Consider the following 22,963-nt stretch of genomic DNA (forward strand, 5'->3'; position numbering starts at 1 on the left):
AAAAAGAATACTGACATCCTCAGGAAAACAGGCCTGGCAGCAGTCTGGTGGGAGAGTGCTAGATGTGGCGCCTCAGAACTGAGTTCTAATCTTGGCTCGTCCTCACGCCCCAGGGGGTTCTAGGCCACACCCTGCCTTTGGGCCCTAGTTTCCTCATCTGTAGAATGAGGATGACCCTGAAGTCGCTACCATGGTTACTAGTCATCTCATCCTTGGTTTTCAGAGGACCAATAACATGATGGGATAATGACTTGACGTGCTTGTGAACTGGACTCAAGGAAGCAGAGCTACAGTCACCAGCCTGACTCTCTTCCAGAACCCTCGATATCCACGACAAGATAAAGGTCGGAACGAGTAGTGACCTCGGTGCCTTGGATGACTGCATCAATAATCCATGTCTTCTATTTAATTTAAACCAGACATGTCCAGTGGCACTGTGTCAAAAGTTAAAACCATTTTTGTAACTTCTGGACGGCGGTGGGTAGGCAGCAATGAAGAGATGAGCAGAAAGGGTCTTTTATTGAAATTAATACTGTCTGGCTGAAAGGCGTTTGGGGACTACTTATTTACATGGTTACTACTATATCTGAACCTTGCAATAATGTGCAGTTAAGGGCCAAGTCCAAACTGATGAAAAGCCAAAAAAAAAAAAAAAAAAATCTGTTTGCCCTTTTTGTAGTGGTGAGGAACTGGAAACTGAGTGGCTGCCCATCAGCTGGAGAATGGCTGAATAAGTTATAGGACACAAATGTCATGGGATATTATTGTACTATAAGAAACGATCAGCAGGATGATTTTAGAAAGGCCTGGAGAGACTTACACGAACTGATGCTGAGGGAAATGAGCAGAACCAGGAGATCATTATACAAGGCAGCAACAAGAATTTGTGATGGTCAAGGTTCTTTTCAACAGTGAGGTGATTTAGGCCAATTCCAATAGACTTATGTTGGAAAAATGTCATTTGCCTCCTGAGAGAGGACTATGGAGACTGAATGTGGATCACAAAATAGTATTATCTTTGCATGTATTTAATTTGTAATAGCTTTTTGTTTTTCAAAATACATGCAGAGACAGTTTTCAACATCCACTTTTGCAAAATCTTGTGTTCCAAATTTTTCTCTCTCCTCCCTTGGACAACAAGCAATCCAATATAAGTCAACCATACCCCAAGGATAACACGATCAAAGTATCAGTGACTGATCTACCTGGAAGTGGCGAGGGCAGCTAAGATAAATTTTAATCTCTCCACCCCTTGGGATAGTAATAACCTTCGTGTATCCCTTTGTAAGTTTGATACTTTAACATAAATATCATGACATCATTTCTCCTCATTTTTACTTACCCAGTGTCCCATAGTGAATAAAATCTGCCACTCCATGGTGCAATATAACCTAGAAGAGTTTAAAAAAACATAAAAAGGAAATCTAAGAAATTGAATTTAAAAAAGAAACAAAAACATTAAGGGTTTTAAAAACTTATTAATAAAATATATTTTACTTTACTTTTGGAGGCAACAGCCTATGGTCCTAAGTTATACGGCTGGCACTAGAATAAAACAAGGTTTATGGACATATAGGACCAGCTGTGGGAAGATGGAGAAACCAAGAAGGCCACATCACTATGCTGAGCCTTCAGCCCTTGATCTTCTGACTTCAGAGTAGTCAGTGCCTCCAACTGGAGACCGGCGCTCTCCCCACCCTCAGATACAATCTCCTTTCCCCACGAGGACTCAGTGAGGGAGAGAGAGAAGTGGTCAGATTGGCTACAGGAGAAAGGAGAGAAGAAACTTTAAAGGAAGAGAGAGGATCCTCCATGACCAGGGCTGTAGAGTGGTCAAGGAGGAGAAAGAAGAGCCCTGTTTTGGTGCCATGATGGTGGCGAGAGCTGAGAAGAGTGGGCAAGTCATCTCTCTACACAGAGGGAGGGAGATCCAGGAGGACACTCCTGAGGAGGGGAGACATGGGCAGTGCCCTAGCCAAGCAGGGGAGGCTGCAGCAAAGAGGGACAGAGGAGGCCAACTTCTCTGGTCTTGATGCTGACCTCCCAAGATGGTGACTGAGCATGACCAAGAGGACCCCTTCTCCTAAGCTCTCTCCCCCTGCCCTGTGCCCCCTCAGTCCCAAGGCCTTCCTCCCCTGCAGTCCCTCCTACCCCTCTCCCTTTGCCCCAAACCTTCACCCTTATCAACCTCAATCAAGGGAGACATCTTGCAGTCCTTTTATATCTGTGCCCTCTGAAGGAAAATAAATCTGGAATCCGAAGAAGGCTACACATATTCAGCCCATCTCCCCTCTCTCCTTCCAAGGGGGCCTTTTGAGGTTTTAGTAGCAACCGAGGCAGTTACTGCTGACTGATTCAAGAGCCCCAGAACCTAAGCGTATAGGCCCAGGGGATCCACTGGCCTGGGTTGGCTAAGAATAGGGAGACACCTGATCTGGATCCCATTGGGTCCGGGGCTTCTCCCCCACCTTTGGCAGCCATGTTCCAGCCATTCATTGATTGGGCAGAACCAGAGAAGCTGCCCACAACTACTGCTGAGCAAGGAAACTGAAAGAAAGGCTCCGACAGGGACAGGGGCTACCCAGTGTGGCCTCCACATAGCCAGCAAGGGACCAACGCCAAACAGGCAGAGAGAGAGCAAGCTGGGGGCAATGGAGCCTTGACATGAGAAAGCAGGAGGGGACAGAAGGCACCTCAAGTCCCATTGGATCTGCAGGGAGGCCTACAAGTTACACATTTCACATGGCCCGAGAGGGGGGAAACTAATGGATCCCCAAATGAGTCAAGAGCCCAGCCATATTCCCCCTTATTCTCTCTCTTTAGAAAGCAGCGTGCCGTGCCTTATGCCCCTTTCTCTGTAGACTATCTCCTCCTCATATTCAAACTGCTCCCTTCCCACTCTCCCACTCCACTGTCTTCCCCCATAAAATCTAAGCTCCCGGAGGGTAGGGACTGTCTAGGGTGCTTCTTTTGGTATGAACAGCTCCTGACACCTAGCAGTATCCATTGTTTCATTTACTCTCTCCCATTTTTCTAGAGCCTGAGGAGTATCTCAGGCCCACCCCTGTGCTGTATCGTGAGCCATGAGGAAGTGGGGCTTGGCACTGGAGGCAAGGATACTTGATGCCTGGGAAAAGGAAGAACAACACCTTTTTCCTGCTTAGGAAAGGCCTCCACTATTTTTGTGTTAAATAAGATCTTTTCTACACCCTCTCAACCCCTCAAAACAAAAACTTTTAGAAATAAAGAAGGGCTGGTGTTCCCGTAGAGTGGTCCACCCAGACTACAGCTGGCATGCTGTATTTAGTTCTGGGAACCACATTTTAGGAAGGCCACCAGATGTGGAAGGCGGATCAACTGGGACAACAACTGCCTTCCAGCATCAGAAAGATCTATTGGAATCGTTCTATTCTAGGAATAATGAATTGGTTCCATGTCAGCTGGCCACAGGAGGACTGTGGGAGCCAAGCTGAGTCCGTGTGGGTATTGACTGAGTTACAGTCAGGATTCTTTTCCAAGCAGAGGGAGGTCTCTCTGCCGTCACTCACCGGTGTAAGTCAGATAGATCACGCTCAGGAACACAGCGCCCGCAGCCAGGGATACTCCCAGGAAGAAAAGGGTCTGAAACTCCTGCTTTGTCAGTCTGTCTCTGAGATACTGCAGGAAGGCGTACGCCTGGATCAGTGCAAAGACACCTAAAGAAAAGGGAAAATGTGTTGACGCACTAGCACCATCCCAAAGTTAAGCAAGCAGTTTCTAGGAATCCCACTTAAAAGCTCCTTTTTCAATCTATTGATGAGTTGTTTTTTTAAAATATGAAACACTTATTTCGAGCAAAATTAAGACTTCTTTTGGACTCTGTTACCAACTCCAGCTCTTCTAGTTAAGAATTAGCTAAGAGAAGGAAGCATCTCATCTCCTTAATCTAGATACTGCTCTCCAGAAAATCCTCTAAGAGCCAGACGTGTTCTTTTTGCTCCTAAAATTAATCTCCAACTTCTCTCTGGATGTACACAGGTTGCCATTAGTTGAAAGTCAGGCAAGATAATTCATATTTTGAATGGCATTAATCCCATTCCCCATATTAAATGCTTCCTCTCTACAACTTTCAGTGAGAAAATTACATCAGAGAAGAAAGCCACTTTGATTTGCTTTGTTTCAAGAGGGGGAAAAAAAAAAAGAATCTTTGACAATCTGGAAAACATTTATAGAACAAGGGAATAGTATATTTAGATTGATTATCTTTTTTTTTTGCTGGAGATACCTGTTCTGGAAGCTAAAGCAATAAACAAAGTTGACTAGAATGATTTAAAATAAAGAGGAAAAGCAATAAAAAAATAGATAAAATTCTCTTACAGAATTAATATCTCAAATTGCATAAAATAAGAGTGGGCATTAAAGCATCTCAACAAATAAAAAATAGTTTTATTCCCCTAATTATTTTGTGCCTTTTGTAAAATCTAAGTTGCCAAAGACCTAGATAAAGGAAAAATTAGTACCAAAGCATCACCAGCCATCACAAACATCACTAGTTTTACTTTCAATTTTGCCTGTATATTTACAAAAAGCGTCACAAAATGATTATGTAGCCAACTGATTACAAGTTATTCTTCCTGCCAAGTTGACAGTGACAGTCCAGTTGATTATCAGTAAATTACAGCTGTGTGGAGACACTTGCTTGCCTTGTGCCTAGGCTAGATCACCTAAATGAGCTTATCATACAATATTTCAGGGAGCAATTGAGGAGTGGAAGAGGGGGGAAGAAGTTCCTACCCTTGAGAATGGCCAGAAAATGCCCTACATTCCGACTTTTTCTGCTAAGTCAAGGGTTACTCTTGGGGCAATCATTTCAGAATGTCAACCAATTTCAGGAACTGAAAATCATATAGTCAAAAGCAAGCAAAAGGCCAATTATTAGAATCTCTAACTCGCAGCCAAGTCTTGGGAAACATGTATCTCCCATTGTTGAGCTATTTGGCACAGCTGCTTTACATCAACACTGGGCCAAAGAACTGTGGGTTTTGTCACACTGACAGGGATGTGTTCCTGCTTGTTGTACAGGATGGGCGTGTGACATGTATCCCATCGAATTCCAAGAAATGAGGGTTGGTATGTCTGGGCTGCCGCTGAGGATGTGCTCACAGACAGCCCGATATTATACAGAAGCCCACCTGTCCATAGAAGCTTTTCCTTTACAAATTGGCCAGAATGATGAAAGATATTAAGTAACAATTTACCCATTGTTTAATTTTACCCATTTTTTTTTTCAACCACGAGGAAAAAGGAACCTCTCTCGTGTACCTGCAGCGGCCATGTGTTCGCTTGTCCTGATTGGCTGGAATCCCACAAAAGGAATCTGCATGGATAATATCAGCCCCACGATGTAGAAAGTGCTATATGCTACAAAGACAAAATGGGAAGCAGATTAAGTCATACCCCAGAGGCACTACCAGACTTTTATGCAGACATGCTATTTCATCTTTGACTTGAAATTCTGAGTTGACAGGTCAGTTTGTTCATAGGGCTTTTCGTGATACCATTTTATGTGACTGGGAGCTGCTTTTGGTAGAGAGTTTCCTTCTTTATACCAGTATAATTAAGTTACAAGTTTAGTAAGGAAAAAAATTCTCCTTGACAAATACTCTGTGATTAATGCTAGTTTCCAGCCAGACAATTCCCACTTCCAAGCATGCCACTTTCTCTCTGGCTTCGCTAGGTGCTGCTCGTTGTCCTGCGGCACTGGGAGGCGTGGGTTCAGTCTTAGCCGGCCTCCTCAGCACTTACCATCACAGAAAGAGACAGGTATTGGTTTCAGGTTATCACTATCTGAAGTGTCTGTGACGGAGGGGATACATTATTTTTGTAGGCCCAAACACACGGTTTACACCAACTTCCCACCAATGGCACCTTAACTATGAAGAGCTGCTTGGCTTCTCTAATGTTAACCACCACACTATTGCTTCTGAGTAGAGGAATGTCAACAGTGTTTAATATTTTTAAGAGAAAAGCTACTGCAGGGCACCGATCAATGGCATGACTGGTGGCTCCAGTTAGCATCTTAATTTCTGTACCTCTAAAAAAAGTATAATGAGAGAGGAAGAAGGAAGGAAGGAAAAGAATTTGGCATTTAAACAACTGTTTTTATAAGTAATTGGGGAGAGGGAAACAAAAAATTAACCATTTAAAAACCCAATGTGGTACTGAGTATATGTAAGTCCTCTATTAATAAAGGATGAACTTATCAAATCTGGGATAATAATTTTCATCAGAAAAAGATTCTTGACTTTATCCAAGAGGCCATTTGTGCAAAGGGGAGTCTAGGCACTGGGAACATCGACACCAGCAACCTTGATGCTCTATGGGACACAAAGAAAAATTAGGCATAATCCCTGCCTTCCCAAGAGCTTAGGGGCTGAGGAGGGAAGTTTCTGTGGCTTGATTCTAGACACCAAGACACCCTCCCAAGAGTTAATGAGGTTTCTCGGGCACCAATTTCTTAATGCCTAGAAACGGTGCACCTGGACATCTGCAAATGAAAAGCAGAAGATTCTCAACGTCCCCCAAATAAATGCACACTCCCCCCATCCCGTCCCATGTTACTTCCATGTTAATGAACTATGAAATCCCTCCATCCAGTCACACTTTCTGGTCATCCCACAGTGCTCTCTTCCTTCACTGTGATCTCTGATACCTCCATCATGAAGTCACGTCCCGAGGACCGGCCTCCCCGCCTCGGCTCCTCTCCCAGCCCCCCCCCGCCTGGCTTACCCTCGTCTCCTGCCAGTGTTGTTCGGTCGAGCCTCAGCCCAATTCCTCCCGCCCTTCGCTGGCTTCACTCTGACCACAAGGTCAGAACAATAGGAGAAGGCCACAAAGCCGTGCTGAGCCTGCCACAAATGTGGGTGCTCACTATGGTGACTCATTCCTTCTCCCCGCATGGGGGCTCTTGCTCCCCTTGCATCCCTGCTCAGGTGCCCATGTTCCCTCCCACCTCACTCTGAGCTCCCTGCCTTCGGCCACACCAAGGAGGGCCCCTCTCCCTTCCAAAACACAAAGGGCTGCACCCCTCTTCCTGGCAGACTCTTCCCTCTTTTTGGGCCACTTCCCTGGAGAAGGAGGTCCATTTCCTCCTCCACTGGCTCTGGACCTGTCTACAGGTTTCTGCAAAGTTAACAGAGACTTTGTTTTGGCTCTCCCGGTGACCTCTGACGCAGCTAACTTCTCCACTTCTCCTGCTCCTTCACACATGGCCCTGAGGCTCCCTCCTGCCCAGGGTCCCAGCTGTCTCCCCTCTGCAAAAGCTCCCCAGTTTGCTTTGTCCAGCCCGGGGCTCTCTCCTGACTTCTAGTCACTTTAATTCACCATGTCCTGTCTCCCAACCCCACTTCCCCCTCACGCTGAGGCCATCACCATCCCCTCTGTTACCAACCATGGGACACTCTCTGTTCTGCCACTACTCCCACCATGGCACTGGCCCCCGTCACCTCAGCTCCCTGGTGCAGCCTGTCCCCCAGCTCACTACCAAGGGACCTTCCCAAAACCTGCAAACCTGACCACTCCTCCCTTCCCTCCATGTTCCCCATGACTTCCAGAGTCAAACAAAAAAATCCTCTTCTTCAGGGGCTTCTAGAGTCCCCGTAATTTGGCCCCTTCCTAACCCCATGTAAAAATTACCCATTAATGCCCATTGTATGGAGCCATTTCCTTAGTAACTCCCAGCTTCTGTAAACTCGAGATATCCCATTAACTCAATCCATACATACCGAGTGCCTGTGACGTGATCAGTAACTTGAGGGCTCCAAAGGAGCTAAAAGCGTCCCAGGCCTCCAAGGACAGAGAGGCCTGACCGGCATCTCGTGCCAAGTGCCCCATGGGAGGAGAACAGCTATACCCCCTTCTTCACTCCAGCCTCACCCAGTCCCTACCCCTCAAACTTCTGGTCATCAATACTCCTTGGCTGGGCTCTTTTTCCAGCAGGCCCTGAAGAAACTGCCATCCCTGCTGGCCTCTCCTCATCCCAATTTAAGGTCAGAGGGCCTTGCTACAGAAGTGAACTTTAAGAAAATTCATTCTGACTTTGTAGTAAATCATTCATTACACCAAGAAAGTGCTACAATACTGCCATCCTGTGGAACTCGAGTAATTGGCATTCGTCGCCACGTTTCTGTTTTGCATTTACTGACAGCCTTCCACAGAAGGATGATACCAGGGAGCCACCAACCAGGCTGATCTTAAATACTAATTCTCCAATTGAGCAAACTTAAGTGTTTGCTGGGAAACTACAATGAATATTTGTGAACACAAAAATAACAATTATTATATTAAAAAACAAACAAACCACCCTTTAGCAACCTGCTCTACTGCTCCACCTTCCCATACCCGCCAATTCCCCTTTTATTCATCATCAGGAGAATAAAGAAGGAAAAGAAGGGGAAATAAAACAAAACCCAGCTAGAAGGGTTACCACAGAACTACATATTTAGAGCTGCCAGGGAGCCTAAAGGTTCACTACTTAGCAAAGGAAGGAGGGATAGAGGGAAAAAGAAAAGAAAGGTTCTCAAGAGAAGACAAAAAAAAAGGATGAGAGAAAGGAAGAGGGGAAAGAGAGCCAGCACTTAGGTGACTACCTCAGTATAAAGGTAATTCCATGGCACCTTCAAGAATGAAAGGGGGGGCTAAGAAGGTGTCAACCTAGTCACATTGTATTCTTGGTAGCAGACATGAAGATGGACAAGATTCAGAAGCTCGCAGTTAAAATGATTTCTGGGGATCACGCCTGCACCTTCCTGGCCTCTGGTCCACGAATACGACTGACTTAAGAACTCCACACTGTGGGAAATGGGCAGAGATAGGCCTTGACAATGTCCTGGTCTCTCTCTTTTACATTTGAAAATCACAGACAAATCAATTATTCAGTACAATGAAGAGATTAACTCTAAAAGTGAAATAAACTGATTAAAAACATCAAATGGCTTGTTACGTGTAAGAGGATTGTACTATTGTGATATATATAAAAATAATAAGAGCTCACAGTTGCCCAATGGATGAGAAACTCAATATAAAGCAGTAAAATTCTAATGAATGGTTAAAAAAAAAAAAAATAACCTCCCTTGGCCTTTGCAGGAGGCAGAGGTGCACAGAGCTGGGCGGCAAAGATCCAATTCAGGCAATTTGACTCAAAGGGACCCCCTTCAAGGGGAGGGACAGGGAAGTGGAAGCCAGTGCAGAAAGGCTCGAATATCAGCCTAAAGAGCATGAATTTGAGCCTGCGAGCAAGAGGAAGACACGTGGTTGTAGAGCTGAAAGTAACGTGATCCAAGCAGTGTTTTAGGCAGATTAATTTGCCAGTGGCATGCAGGCTTCCCAGGAGCTTGGAGTGGAGGAGGGAGGGTGGAGAGAAAGCAAGAGACAGACAGGGAGCAGGAGTGGACTTAACCAGCCAGTCCAGCTCAGAGCTTGAGAGAAATAAGACTCCCCTATACCAAGTCCCCACAGCTGCAGCCTTCTTAGTCTAGATGCTATTATTATTTGTATCCACAACACTGAGCACAGTAAATGCTGAATAAATGCTTTTTCATTCATTCACCATTAACAGTACATACACTATACATTTTGTGAGGCAGCCAGGTGGCTCAGTGTATAAGGCACTGGTCTTGGAGTCAGGAAGACCAGAGTTCAAATCCAATCATACCCACTTACTAGTTGTGTGACCCAAAGCAAGTCATCTAAGCTCTGTTTGGAGAAGGCAATGACACTCCCTCCTCCCCCCGGTATCTTTGCCAAACTCCACAGACAACACCAGTTTGCTATCATTCATGGGGTCTCAAAGAGTTGGACACAACTTAATGACTGAACAAGTAATAAGTGAAATACATATGATTTCACTTCCAGATAAGGAATACAAATTTTTTTGAGATGAGCAAGTAGACAGAGTCCTGTTGGGATGGAAAATGCCATTGGCACCCAGAGAGAGAACTATGGAGAGTGAATGCAGATCGGAGTGTACTATTTATACCTTTGTGGTTTGCTTTTTCTTTTACACTATGACTAATATGGAAATAGATTGAAAATGATTGTATGTGTATATATGAGATTGTTGTCTAGGGAAGGGAGAAAAAAATTTGCAACTCCAAATCTTACAAAAATGAATGATGAAAACTATTTTTACATGTAATTGGAAAAATAAAATACTATTAAGGGAAAAAAGAATCAAAGAAAAAAGTCCTGAAAAAAATACTGGAACAGAATCATGGCAAACATGCTTCTGAGGAAGGACAATTCAGATCTCAATCACCATGGGGAGGAAGAAACACCACTCCATGATTTTGTTTATCTAATATATTTGTGGGACAATTCACCATCCAGCACTCAGAAACCCCTAAAGTGCATTTGGGGGCTTGCTTGTTGTTACTAGAGGTGGAAGAGATCCCAAATGCAGCCAGCCTGCAAAGTATGAGGCTAAATTGGCAGGACCCTTCACAAAAACTACTCAGTCAGAAAAGAAAGGAAATAAGAGTTTCTACAATTTGTCTCAGTAAATGTCATTATGACAACAATATTGCCATAATTAAAGCCTGTAAAGTTTCTTGGGGTTTTGACCCATATGAAAATGACCCAAGTTTTCCCTTATTTATTTCTTTAGTTTTCCCATCAAATTTGCTGTAGTCTGTTCTGTGGATGTTTTTTCCTATTGGAAAAAAATCACTAAATTCTAAGAGTTCTTTGAGTACTTGGGGTCAGACAACAGCTCTCTGTGTCTTAGACCTCCCTGCTGGGGGACCCTTCACTTTAACAACTCCTACTTGCTTAAATGATGAATCTTTACATGTGTGCAGCCCTTCCCTTCCACTGTTTTCTTTGATATAGACCGATTGGTTTCCATTTCTTTGCCTCTGGACCCAATGAGACACAGCTCGTGATGATGACTGTGAAGAGGTTTCTCATCTACAAGAAACCCAGACAGCACTGGGGATTCAGAACATGCATGGAAAACACTCTGTAAACAAGATTCTAGGTAAAGACAAGGTGCTCGGCTCTCACATCTCTCTCCGGAGATAAAGGGAGAGTTACTGCTAACCCTGGACTTTCCTCAGTGACTAATGAGGAAAAACTGGATGACAGTTTGGAAATGACAGAGTTTGGAAGAAAACAATAAAGGAAAACGAGATATTATCACTGAAAATGTAGAAAAGAGGTTTTTATTATAAGGTGAAAGACTCAAATGAAGGGTGATTCACACCCAACAGGAGAGTCCAGAGACTGAAGCTTCCTCCGGTTGCTTCCCCTTTCCTGGGGGCCTGCAGTACAATGCCCAGCCTTTGGGAGGTTAGCTGACTTCAGTTTCTGAAGAGAAGTAACGGTCATAATGGGGACACATCTGAGTGTGGAAGTCTTTGTCTGAAGGGCTGGCTCTTACTGAACCGGTCAGTGTACACCAACCCAGAAGCCTGGGCGAAGCTGAGGCAGGGTGGGCGACTGCCCTCAGTAGTAGCAGTCTGCATTATCCTACATGCAAGACAATAGAGTGTCCATTCTTCACTTCAATTGCACAAAAACTGAAATTTTAGAGCCAAGTCCCTCAGGTGTATGGTTATTAAAAAAAAAAAAATCCAGGATCAAACACTTTTTGCCTTAATATGATTCCTTACAGAAAAGGGCCCTTCCACACAGATGAACTGATGAGGGAAAGGGGAAACCCAAGTACAACCAACAGCCCAAAGACCACAATGCAGGGTCACCTGCCAATCCCCTACAACAGTCATTTTGTGTTTGCTTTTCTCCTACAGAATACATTAAAAAAAAAAAAAAAAACAAAACAAAACAGTAATTACACATCAACATTGCCTACAGTTCTTGAAAACAAAAATATGCATTAGTGTACATTACAGAACCCCAAGGGGCTCTGAGGCATGTGCTCCACAGAAGGAGGCTCAGAGCCAGCCTCAAATGTACAGCTGAGAGATCCTAGGAAAGTCCCTCAACCCTGTGTGTGTTCATTCATCGGAAAAGAAATGGGCAAAGGCTCCAAAAATCTTTACCAAGAAAACCCCCAGGGCAGTGGGGCTCATGGGGTCACATACAAAGATTGGGGAGGTCCCCAGTACCTAGCCTAAAGGCTTCTGCACAATAGGCCCTTAATCTTTATTGAATGGATTATGAATCATGAATAAAGCCAGCCTATTTGTAGGTGGCTTCTAATCTTAATCAGCAAGACATAATTCAGGATTCCAGAGAAATCTTCCCCGAGCACTATGTTTGTTCTTTTAAGTAATAAAAAATTACATTTCCCCCAATTCTTGCAACAGGACTAAAACTCCAACTGGGAAAGTGGCAGGCTTGGCTCTCCTGTAAATTCTAGAAGTTCTCCAATGGTAGGGGGTTCTTGGGGGGGGAAAGGGGGGGAGAGGGGAGGCAGAAGTGACACACCAAGGCCAGGTAAGTAAGGAGAGGACAGGAGAGCAGCCTGTCAGAAGCCCCACTGATGGTCAGAGAGGAGAAGCAGACAGGTTAGGGATGGTCAGAACAGGTCTGTGAAGTGGGGATGGGGAGCCAACCATAGCAGTGGCAGCTGTTTGCCTCCATTCCCCTGTTCTTCCAGCAGAGTCCATGCAGTCCCACAGGCTGGTCTCTCCAGAGGAGTGCCCAGGCCCAGCCCTGCCACAACGTGCCATGCACAATGTTCAGAGACGGACTCATGTTCCCTTTGTTACAGCTCCAGACCAGGGGTGGGGGGAGTCTGGCTCCTGAAATCATGTGGCCATGATGTGAGCTAAGAGAGCCAGGTACAGCAACCTCCCACTGCTGGAGTTCTAGCAGTTGACAGTTGGGTTCAAACCCCCCCAAAGTTCCCACTCCTGCTCTGCACCAATGACTCTGCTAAGTGTGGGCAACTCGGGCAGGAGCCCGCACTGAGGATGAGCCGCCTGGCACCAAGAAATCAGGAGCCCTCTTCTTGGCTGCGGGACCCGGAGCCCAGGCTTCCGGTGCTGGAGCGGGCCTGCCTCCTGCCTGCTCTGACACACCGCCACACTCACAGCATGTGTCCAACACCCATCTGTTTAACATAAAACATACCAAATGAGGGGCACAGCTGGTCACTCCAACAAAGGGGAGAGGGGGCCACTGGTCTAGGAAGAGCCAGCACCAACACATGAAACATCACCTAAAGGCCGACTGCCTTCCAGTCCAGAGGTCCCCCCACAATTTCAGACAAACGGCAGGACCAGGGCCAGGCTGAAGTCAGCTCATGTTTTTTGCTACATTTCTTCCCGTAAGTAAATTCTGACTGTAATAAAGATTAAAGTTGGTGAGTGACTCTGTTTTGGGTGAAACTGCCACTCCACCTAGAATATCCCTTAACCACTAGTCCAAGACCATCAGAATCAGGCACTGGCCAGTCGCCCCAACGGCTTCTTAGTTTGGAGAGCCGTGTGCCTCTCCCCCTCTTCATGGCAGTTCTTTGCTAAGGCATCTCAATACTACGAGCTGAGCTGACAAGTGACCCCCAAGATGGTCTGCCGCAGCCTCTGGTGCACGGTAAGACCAGGCCTCTAACGGCCACTGAGGAAGGAATCCTGGGAGCTGTCTGTCCAGTTAAAAACCATCTCTTTTTATGTTTCCCAGCTTCATTTACAAGTCCATCAATATAGAGAGACCTTCATTTTTCCAGAAGAATAGAAATTCACTAGACAAAAATAGTAAATTAATATTCTGAAACCATTTAAAAACTAGTAAAGCATTTATTTTTTTAATTTCCTAAATTAAAGCCCAAGAGTCAATATAGTTAATATTCTAAAGACTGGGGTTTGTGGATTGGTAAAGAGGGATTTGCTAAATAATTCTCAAATTTTTTGTTTAGGATAAGTAGACCTGAATTTAAACAATGGAAGACTTATATGAACTAATGCAGAATAAGATAGCACTAAGAAAATAATACAAATAGCAATAATGATGTAGACTTAACCACCAAAATCAAGTCAAAAGTTAGAGAATTCTAACGATCTACTTCAGCTCCAGAAATGAATAAACGTATCATCTTGGAGCATCTGAGCTTGTAGATTGTTTCTGTTAAACATGGGTGGTATGGTGGGCTGGTTCTGCTTAAGGTTGGGGTGAGGAGGGGGGAAATCTAAGAATGGCTGATGTCAAAAGAAAACAAAAGGCAAAAACTAAAATGGTAAGAGAGGAGCTGAATTATTCTGTTATGGGGTGGTGCGTGTACTTCACAGTGTCATTCTACCCCCAACCCCCAATAAAATATACTCCTTAAAAGCTAATGTGGTGCTTTGGCAGGTGAGTGATGTTTGGGCCATTTTCCCAAACATGATTGGAAACTTAATGAAAGTTCACACTAAGGCAGTGGATTCAGAGTATAAGATTTCTTTTACAGTTAACCAGCCAAAGCTCCGTCTATATTGTGGGGAAAAAAATAAACTTGGAGAATGAATCAGCTTTCATTAATCATTCAGTTTAGTTACCACATTGTGAAAACAATTCTTTTGGAAAAAACTCTTCTTTACATTATATAAGATTCTTTAGGATAAACCAAGGCTCAGGATATGTCCCCAAAGTGCAGCTTTTCAAAATACCAGAATCTTATTTTATTTTTGAAAATCATCATTGTATAAAGCTAACCTCCTCTCCCCACCAAATTAACAGCAGATAAAATAAATAGGATATTTTACAGACTACAAAGTGCTTTTGGTGAAATAATCCTATGCTTTCTCTATTCGACAAATATAAAAACTAAAATTCTGAGAAATTATGTGCTTGACCTATGGCCATCTGGCTAATAAGAGGAAGGAGAAGGTGGGCCCTGAACTAAGGTCAGTGTACCATAACTGCATTTCATTTAAATAAGTGAGTCAAAGTATGCATAATTTGAAAGATGAGTTTTATACTACATGTCCTTTTCAAGAGGGAAAAGAAATTTAAAGGACAGACTATAAGATTCAAACTCAAAATTAACTACTTAAAAATAGGAGTAATTAAAACAGGATTTCTATGACTGCCTGGGCTTTTCTCTTAATGCAAGAAGTGTAACAAATCACCTGTGAAATGCAACTTGAAAGGATCTCAGTAAAAAGCATTTACGATATAATTCTTAGCTGCTAAAGGCAGGTGGTCACTCACCTATGTAGACCCTCTTGCTGTATCTCTGCATCAGCAATAATACAAACACATGCAGTGGAATGAGGTTTATAATAAACACGTAACCTCCCCATGCAGAGACCTAGGAGGAAAAACATGTAAAAATGAGATGACAATATATTAGGACATTGGAAAATTCTTGGTTACCTTCCTGATGATCTAGCTAAGTAACAGATTACTATGAAATATTCTCGATGTGAATATTCCACATGGAAGAAGGTTAAACAGCTTTTCATGACCTGTAAGTTTTGTTGAAGATTCATATGGTCATCCAGGACACAAATCCAAGGCATTTTTTTTCCAGTTACTAGCAAACTCATATCACGATTCACAGGTAATTCGCTCAGGTATACTTGAATGGATCAAAAATTTGGGAAACAAGAAAAAAGCTAGCAATTATTTTTACTTAAGATGAAAGCATATGTGAGTTGCTTAAAAAAAAATACAAAAAAACTTGATTTGTTTTTCATTTCATGGCAAATTATTGCCAAGAATACAAGAGTGTTTTAGAATGCTGCGATCTGCCAAGCACTTGGTCAAGAAGAGGACTGAGAGGGCTGCAGAGTGTGCCAAGACCAGCACAATCTATTGTTGCCAAAGAGGAAAACAACTGAAGGCTGATCTTGACCATTGCGATCCTGACTGCCAGGGAAACAGAGCAGTCCACGAGAATCCTCCACGCACTTTCAATTTGACTACATTCTTATAGATACAAGAAAAGAAATGATGTTTGGCCAAGGAGAAAGATGTCTCTCTAAAACTACTTTAATGAGAGAGAAGAGTAACTTGTAACACTCTGAATAACGACCTAGTAAAACTGTTTTAATCAGGCTAAGCACTCCCCCATGAAATCTTAATTTCACATATCATGTGATCAACAAATTCTTTGTTCACAAACAGAACGGTCAACTTAACCTCAAGCTGTCCAACTCCCAATGCTCTAACTGGGAAGTTACAATTTATCACATATACCACCGGATGGAAGTACCTCATTTTAAGCAAACTTTTTAAAAGTCACAGGGAGAACTGCCCAAAACACAAGCCTGGCTTGATCAATTGGCACAAGCACCACACAGTCCAGGGCATCCCTCCTCACCCACTTAGCTGCTACCAGAGAGCCTGTGCTGGCACGGCCCCTTCCTGAGGGGTTTCCCCGGTGCCCTGCTGCCTCCAATCCTCCTCAGAGCTGTCCAAGGGAGTCTCCCTACCCGCCTCTGCGACACGTGACAGAGCTCCCTCTCTGGCTTTTAAGCCCCTCCACAATCCTCTCATACTACTTCATGGCCACTGGGGCCTCTCCTGCCCTCCCCCATGCCACACCAACAGGGTCTGTAAAGAAGTGGCTCAAGCGCCCCCTGTAGGCCCAGACCAACACTCCTGCCAGTGCCCCCCTTGCTGAGTAAGTATTCAGCAGAGACTTGACTTTTTTCCTGCCTCCATCACGCACTCCCACATTGAACTATGGGCTCCCTGATGGCAAGAGTGATTATCCTTCCTGGAAGCCTGCCACAAGAAGTGGATGAATGGGGGCATCTGGACCCAGAGGGCCTGGAATCCAACCTTGGACACTTAGCACTTCCTAGCTCTATATCCCTGGGCAAGTCACTTAAATCCAACTGCCTCAGAGAGGAAAAATAAAGAATAAATGGCTGAATATGTAAATAAGACATCTTGGCCCTATGCTATTCTGAGTAGACATGAAACTACTCTTGTAACTCTTCCTGGTCTCTGTTTTCTCTTCTGTAAAATGAATGATTTGATTCCGGAGAGCAATTTGAAACTATGCCCAAGGGGCTGTCAAAGTGTGTATATCTTTTGACCCAGCAGTGTTTGGGCCTGTACCCTAAAGAGATCTTAAAGGAGGGAAAGGGACCCTCATGTGCAAAAGTGTTTGTGGCAGCCCTCTTTGTAGTGGCTAGTAACTGGAAACTGAGTAAATGTCCATCAATCGAGAATGGCTGAATAAGTTACAGTATGTGAATGTTATGGGATATTATTGTCCTGTAATAAATGATCAGCAGAAGGATTTCAGAGAGGCCTGGAAAGACTTGAACTGATGCTAGATGAAGAACAGAACCAGGAGATCATTGTGTACAGGAACAAGAATATTATGTAATGATCAATACTGATGGACGTGGCTTTTTTAACAGTGAGGTGATTCTGGCCAATTCCAATAGATTTGTGATGGAAAAATGTCATCTGTATCCAGAAATAGAACTATATCCAGAAATAGAACTATGGAGATTGAATTGTGGATCATAACATGGTGTCTTCACCTTTTTTGCTATTGTTATTTGCTTGCTTTCTGTTTTTTTCCTCATTTTTTCTCTTTTGATCTGATTTTTCTTATGCAATATGATAAATGTGGAAATATGTTTAGAAGAATTTTACATTTAACTTATTTTGGATTACTTGCTATCAAGAGGAGGGGGGAGGAGGGAGAAAAATTTGGAATACAAGGTTTTGCAGGGATGAATATTGAAAACTATCTTTGCATGTATTTTGAAAAATAAGGCATTACCAATTTAAATAAATAGATAGGCAAATAAATGAATGAATGAATAGGACTAGAGGTTCTCCAAAGTCCCTTCATCCAATCATAATTTTTGCCTTTGTATATCACTCCCTGGGTTAGGTAGCTAGGAGAGATAAGTATTTCAAGTATTTTTCCAGCTCCTTCCCCTTACATTTATCCTTTTGGGGGCAGATTTCCAAGATTCCAGATAAATCCAGCTTTACCAACTCTTAAGTGAATTTCATTACTGTTTCTCTTAAGTCATGGGTTCAATAATCTAAATAAGACAAAAAGATATCTTCTGAACAAGTTATTCATTTGTCCAAACTGCCTTTGTTCTCTGCTTTGGATGGCATCTATATTCAAAACCAAAACCAAAAGCATATTTTCGAAGACCTAAGGATATTTATAGAGTTGTTCCATTTCTTCTGGAAGTATCCCTGGCCAAGATGGCAAGTGCCCAAAGGGTAGTAAAGCAGCCACTGGGTTTGACATGCCTTGGGACTTCTGACTTTATGTCCCCCTAATATGAAGGAGGCCTCATTCTTCCATCTCCAGCTGACAGTCCCTATAGACTGCTTCTATCTCCTTCCTTTGAGCCTCCCCGGTGAGCATCCCAACAACACGAGCAGCTGCTTTCTCTTAACAAGAGCCCAGAAACCTCTCTCTTAGCTACCTCTCTGCCCTCATGCTCCGGGCCCTTCTTGTACTTTTCTACCTCTACCCCATCTTTAATCCTTACTCTCCTACTATAGCTTAGAATTCTTTTAGACCCCTCCAGACTCTTTGCACCCAAATAAGGGTGATTCTTCTCCCCATAACCTAATGGGTGCTGGGAGCTGTGCTTTTCTTGCTCTTTCACATTTTAAGAGGAACAGTTTACACTTCTGCTGCCACGGTCAATTACCTGTTACTTTTTATTCAAAAATCCCCCCTTCTCTGCAGAGTTCCCAAGAAAGCAATCTCTGTGCAAGACAGAGGGTTCCCTGAAGTCCTTGTGTTGGAGATCTTTGTGGCAAAGGTCCAAAGTTCCACTTGTTCATCAAAACTTAATACTTGCTTTCTTCATATTTTAATGGATATATGGATATATAAGGACCATTCTTTCTTGGTGCCCCCTGAGCTGAAAGCTGCATTGTCCATAGCCCACGATCAAGTACAATGACCGGTTAAGGAACACCATGTATTTACTTGATATACCACAGTTGCTTAAATATGCTAACGACAAAACCTTTATTTTTACAGCCTATCTGGGAAAAAATTTCACATGAAAGAAATGAACAAATCGAACAATTAAAAAAAATCCCTTTTAATTCTTTTAAAATAAAAGATCCCCATTTAAAAAGAATATATTTGTTTCTTTGCTAAAAAGATTAGTAAGTATGTCTTACCATATAGAAGTAGGATAAGCAGCAGCAAATTGTCCAAGAGACTGACCCAGTTTTTACAGATTTCACCTAAAACAAACAAATAACAGTTAATTCAAATCAGAACACAAGGAGAGAAGAACAATTCAACAAAATTTATGAAGAACCTGCTAAGGTTAAAGCCCTAAAGACATAAATAAAAAGAACAACACAATTTCTACATTCAAACAAAGCAGGGATAGCTGTTGATGTAAATTTTCCCCATCCCCATGGATGAAAAGAAGTGCCAGCCTTTCACTGTGCAGGACATGGGCTGCCCAGCACGGCAATGGCCCAGGAGCACGCACCCCAGAAGGCAAGCACTGGAAGGTACGTGTGCAACGTATAAACAACCAGAGAGCAATTTTCTTCATGACATTTTGACATATTGATCTTGATATTTCAAAAAAAAGTCTTTTTTCTCCCTCTGAGGACTTCACTTTACCAATTACTGTCTTCAATCACTTTGGGAATTATAGAAACACTTTCTACATGAATGTTACATGAAAACAAACCTGGAAAATGCACTAAGAAACCGGACTTGCCTCTTTCCATCCCTCAGACATATCACACATCACGTCACACATTGTGCACGTGCATGTCAAGCCCTTCTTCAGCACCCGCCATATGGAGCAAGCCATGAGCCGGGACGAGACAACCCTGACTTCCGAGGACTTTGTATGGTGGTTGTTCAGCTGTGTCCATCTCTCTGTGACCCTAAGGGGGATTTTCTTGGCACAGATACTGGAGAGGCTTGCCAACCCCAGCTCATTTGATGATGAAGAAACTGAGGCAAACAAATTAAAGAGTCTTGCCTAAGGTCACCCAGCTATTGTCTTAGGCAAATTAAAATTCAGCTCCTCCTGACTCCACTCACACTCTATCCACTGAGCCACTATGCTATCCTTCAAGGACCATATATAGTACAACATTTTATGTGTGTGTGGGTGTGTGTCTACATCCATTATCTACACACACCCAGACTCGCTAACTGTAGCATCAATGTCATTCTTCAGCAACACAAAAGATTATTTTCTAAGTTTCAGGATCAAATCTGTTACATAAGTGATGATACCACAAGAGAATGACAAACTTTTGAAAAAACAGAGAATGACTATATAATCAACTCTTAAATATGGCAGACAGAACATAGGATTAATACTTCTATATTAATGCTAATTGCAAGCAGTAACATCTTTCCATACTGTCGATGGAATTTCAATTAAAATTCTTTTATCTCAACCTCCCCCCCATCAAAATAATCACCTCCACAGTAATGCTTACTGTTGTCTGTACAAGTCTTTCTTACACTATTTCCAGCAAACAGATATTTGAGACCAAAGGCTTTCAGTTACTACATAACATCCATTTGTAAAAGTTTTCCATCAACATGATCATAAAATAAGTTGCCATTTGGAAACAAGTATGAAAAAAATCCTATTAAAATTAACTATAAGATATTTCCAGCAAATCTACAGTTGAAGAAATGGAGGTTCTTTGGCCTGGAAGAGAAGCCTGGCAGGATGTGGGAGGACAGTGATTAAATGCTATTGTAGAAAGAAGAAAGGAATCTAACAGTGGAAAGAGAGCTGGGTTTTAGAGGTGGAGAACCCAGGTTTCAATCCTTGTATTGGAAACTATGTGTGACCCTAACAGAGAGGTCGTATGACAAATCTAGGCAATTTGGCCTGGATGATGTCTGAGTTTCTTCTCAGCTCTGCTCCCATGGGCCTGTTCTGACTTATTCTGGTTGGACACAGGTGACTAAGTAAAATATGGGGAGATTTCCCTACAGGTACTAGACAAAAAGGACCTGGGCTGCACTGGAAACTAGCAGGTTTCCCTCTCAACAGAGGTTTTCTCCAAAGGCCAAGTGACCACTTGTTGGTGATAATGAAGGGGATTGTCAATCGGACTGAACTGGATGGCCTCAAACCTCCATTTCTATGAAAGCTCTAGTCATGACTCACCCTGATATGGAGAAGACTGAATCCCTAAAGCTGTCACCAGAGACAAGTTTTTGGCCAGTTTTACCATACTGGAAAAGGCTCCCAAGCCAAGGCCTCCTGATGAAAAGGTGCCAATTTGGCTCATTCTGGAGGAGTCCATCGTGAGGCTGGTCCTTGTACTACCCACAGCCAAGTCCTGTTTGCTAAATGAAGAGGAGCTGCGTCTCCTCTAGAAGCATCAAAATGGTGGCCCTCAGGTTGACCAGACCAGGGGTCTGTAAGTGCCAAACAACAGAATATCGTGCACATCAAACAGATCAAGGCGTCCAAGGACCAACTATAAAGCTCTAGTAACATGACCATAGGTTCTGACTGCTAAGAATTCTTTACCCACAAAATGTTCACTGTGAATAGACAAGATTCCATGGTCACAAACCCCAGGGACTGTTTGGCTGAAAATAAAGTTTGTTGAAAAGAAAAAAACACCTTACTAAACTATCAAATCAAGAGACAATGAATGACCTGCCCCTCAGCAGGTTCAATGGGACAAATGCCTTCTCTCCACCCTAAGCTGGCCCCACAGGGTGTACTTGAAGGGGGAACACAATCTAACAGACCTCAAATGTCTTAAGGAAAAACAGGCACAAAACAAACTGTTTTCACCATAAAATAATATACCTATAAAAAGAGCTTAAAAATTTACAAAGTAATTCATATATTTTCCTCATTTTACAAAGGGGGAAGTGGCCAATCTTTTAACTCAAAGATGAAGGTTTTTTTCTCCCCTCTAATATACCAAGACTGATTTTACTAAAGAAGAGAAGTGGTTTTAACTGGATGGAAAAACTTTAAAAAATAATAATAATAATGGGGGAGGGGTAGTTGGGGGATGACCCGCTCTTCCTTTGTGAACTCAGGAGCAGGATGGACAGAACTGAATGCCCTGGTCTGGGGAGGCTAAGGCTGCTGGGTTAGGCCCGAGCAGCAGAGAGGAGAGTCACTCAGGGATACTGCCACCAGAGAGGAGAGTCATTCAGGGATACTGCCACCAGGACTGTTCATTAAGTAGCAATTATACCCTAGACCTTGACTATGGTCTGCAAGGACCATGCCTGGAATCCCGAAAACCTGAATTCATCTGGCTCAGTTACTAGCTGTGTAACCCCAAACAAGCCATCCAATTTCTGTCTGCCTCCATTTCCTGAAATGTAAAATGAGGATAATAATAGCACTTACTCCCAGGGGTGTTGTGAGGATTAAATGTGACAATATTTGTGAAGAGCTTAGCATAAGGGTTGGTCACACAGGGTCCCTTGGGTCCAGCCACTCCACTTCTCAGATGGGTTCCTCCTCTATAAAATGACAAGAGGATCTCCAACATCCTTCCCAGATCATTACCTAGAATCCCATGGCCTCCACCTTTTCCTGGTTCTATCCTAACAACTTTTTAAAATCTGAATTGGAGCTGCCAAGAATCGAGCTCTCTATTGGTCTGATGTGGAGGAAGGGTCTTGTTTCTCCAGCTCCTCAGGCTCTGCAATAGCCATTGGGGCTAAGCTGCAAGACAGCATTTGTGCAAACACATCTGAGGACGCTTCCGAGGGGGCCATCTGCTCCAGCAAGCATTGGCGACCAGGCCGCACTTGTGATTGCACTGGGCAATCATACAACTTCTGAAAAATGTCACTTTAAACACCATCCTGATTCCATTTACTTTACTCTCCCCATCAAATCATGCAAGTCTTTCCGAATTTTTCTAGATTGCTCAGGCTTGTAATTTATTACAGCACAACATTAGTGAATTCAATTTCTAGAAATGAATTTACTCTTAACAGAATTTTACAACAGTTTAACAAAGGGCAACAGCTCTTACGAGATTTTACCTGTATGCAATTTATAAATTAAATTTCAACAAACAGAAAACTATAATGAATAATTACTTT

At 43.2% G+C, this 22,963-nt stretch overlaps 1 protein-coding gene across 1 annotated transcript in view; it reads right to left on the reverse strand.

Moving 5' to 3' along the window:
• Positions 1 to 22,963, reverse strand: part of STT3B (STT3 oligosaccharyltransferase complex catalytic subunit B) — an 80,864-nt gene that overhangs the window by 13,196 nt on the left and 44,705 nt on the right. Inside the window, 5 exon segments of the mRNA XM_051962859.1 lie at positions 1,343 to 1,391; positions 3,549 to 3,695; positions 5,302 to 5,400; positions 15,133 to 15,232; positions 19,057 to 19,122. Coding sequence (XP_051818819.1) covers positions 1,343 to 1,391; positions 3,549 to 3,695; positions 5,302 to 5,400; positions 15,133 to 15,232; positions 19,057 to 19,122 — 461 coding nt within the window.

Source organism: Antechinus flavipes, chromosome 5 (assembly GCF_016432865.1).
Source record: "Antechinus flavipes isolate AdamAnt ecotype Samford, QLD, Australia chromosome 5, AdamAnt_v2, whole genome shotgun sequence".
NCBI classification, from domain to species: Eukaryota; Metazoa; Chordata; class Mammalia; order Dasyuromorphia; family Dasyuridae; genus Antechinus; species Antechinus flavipes.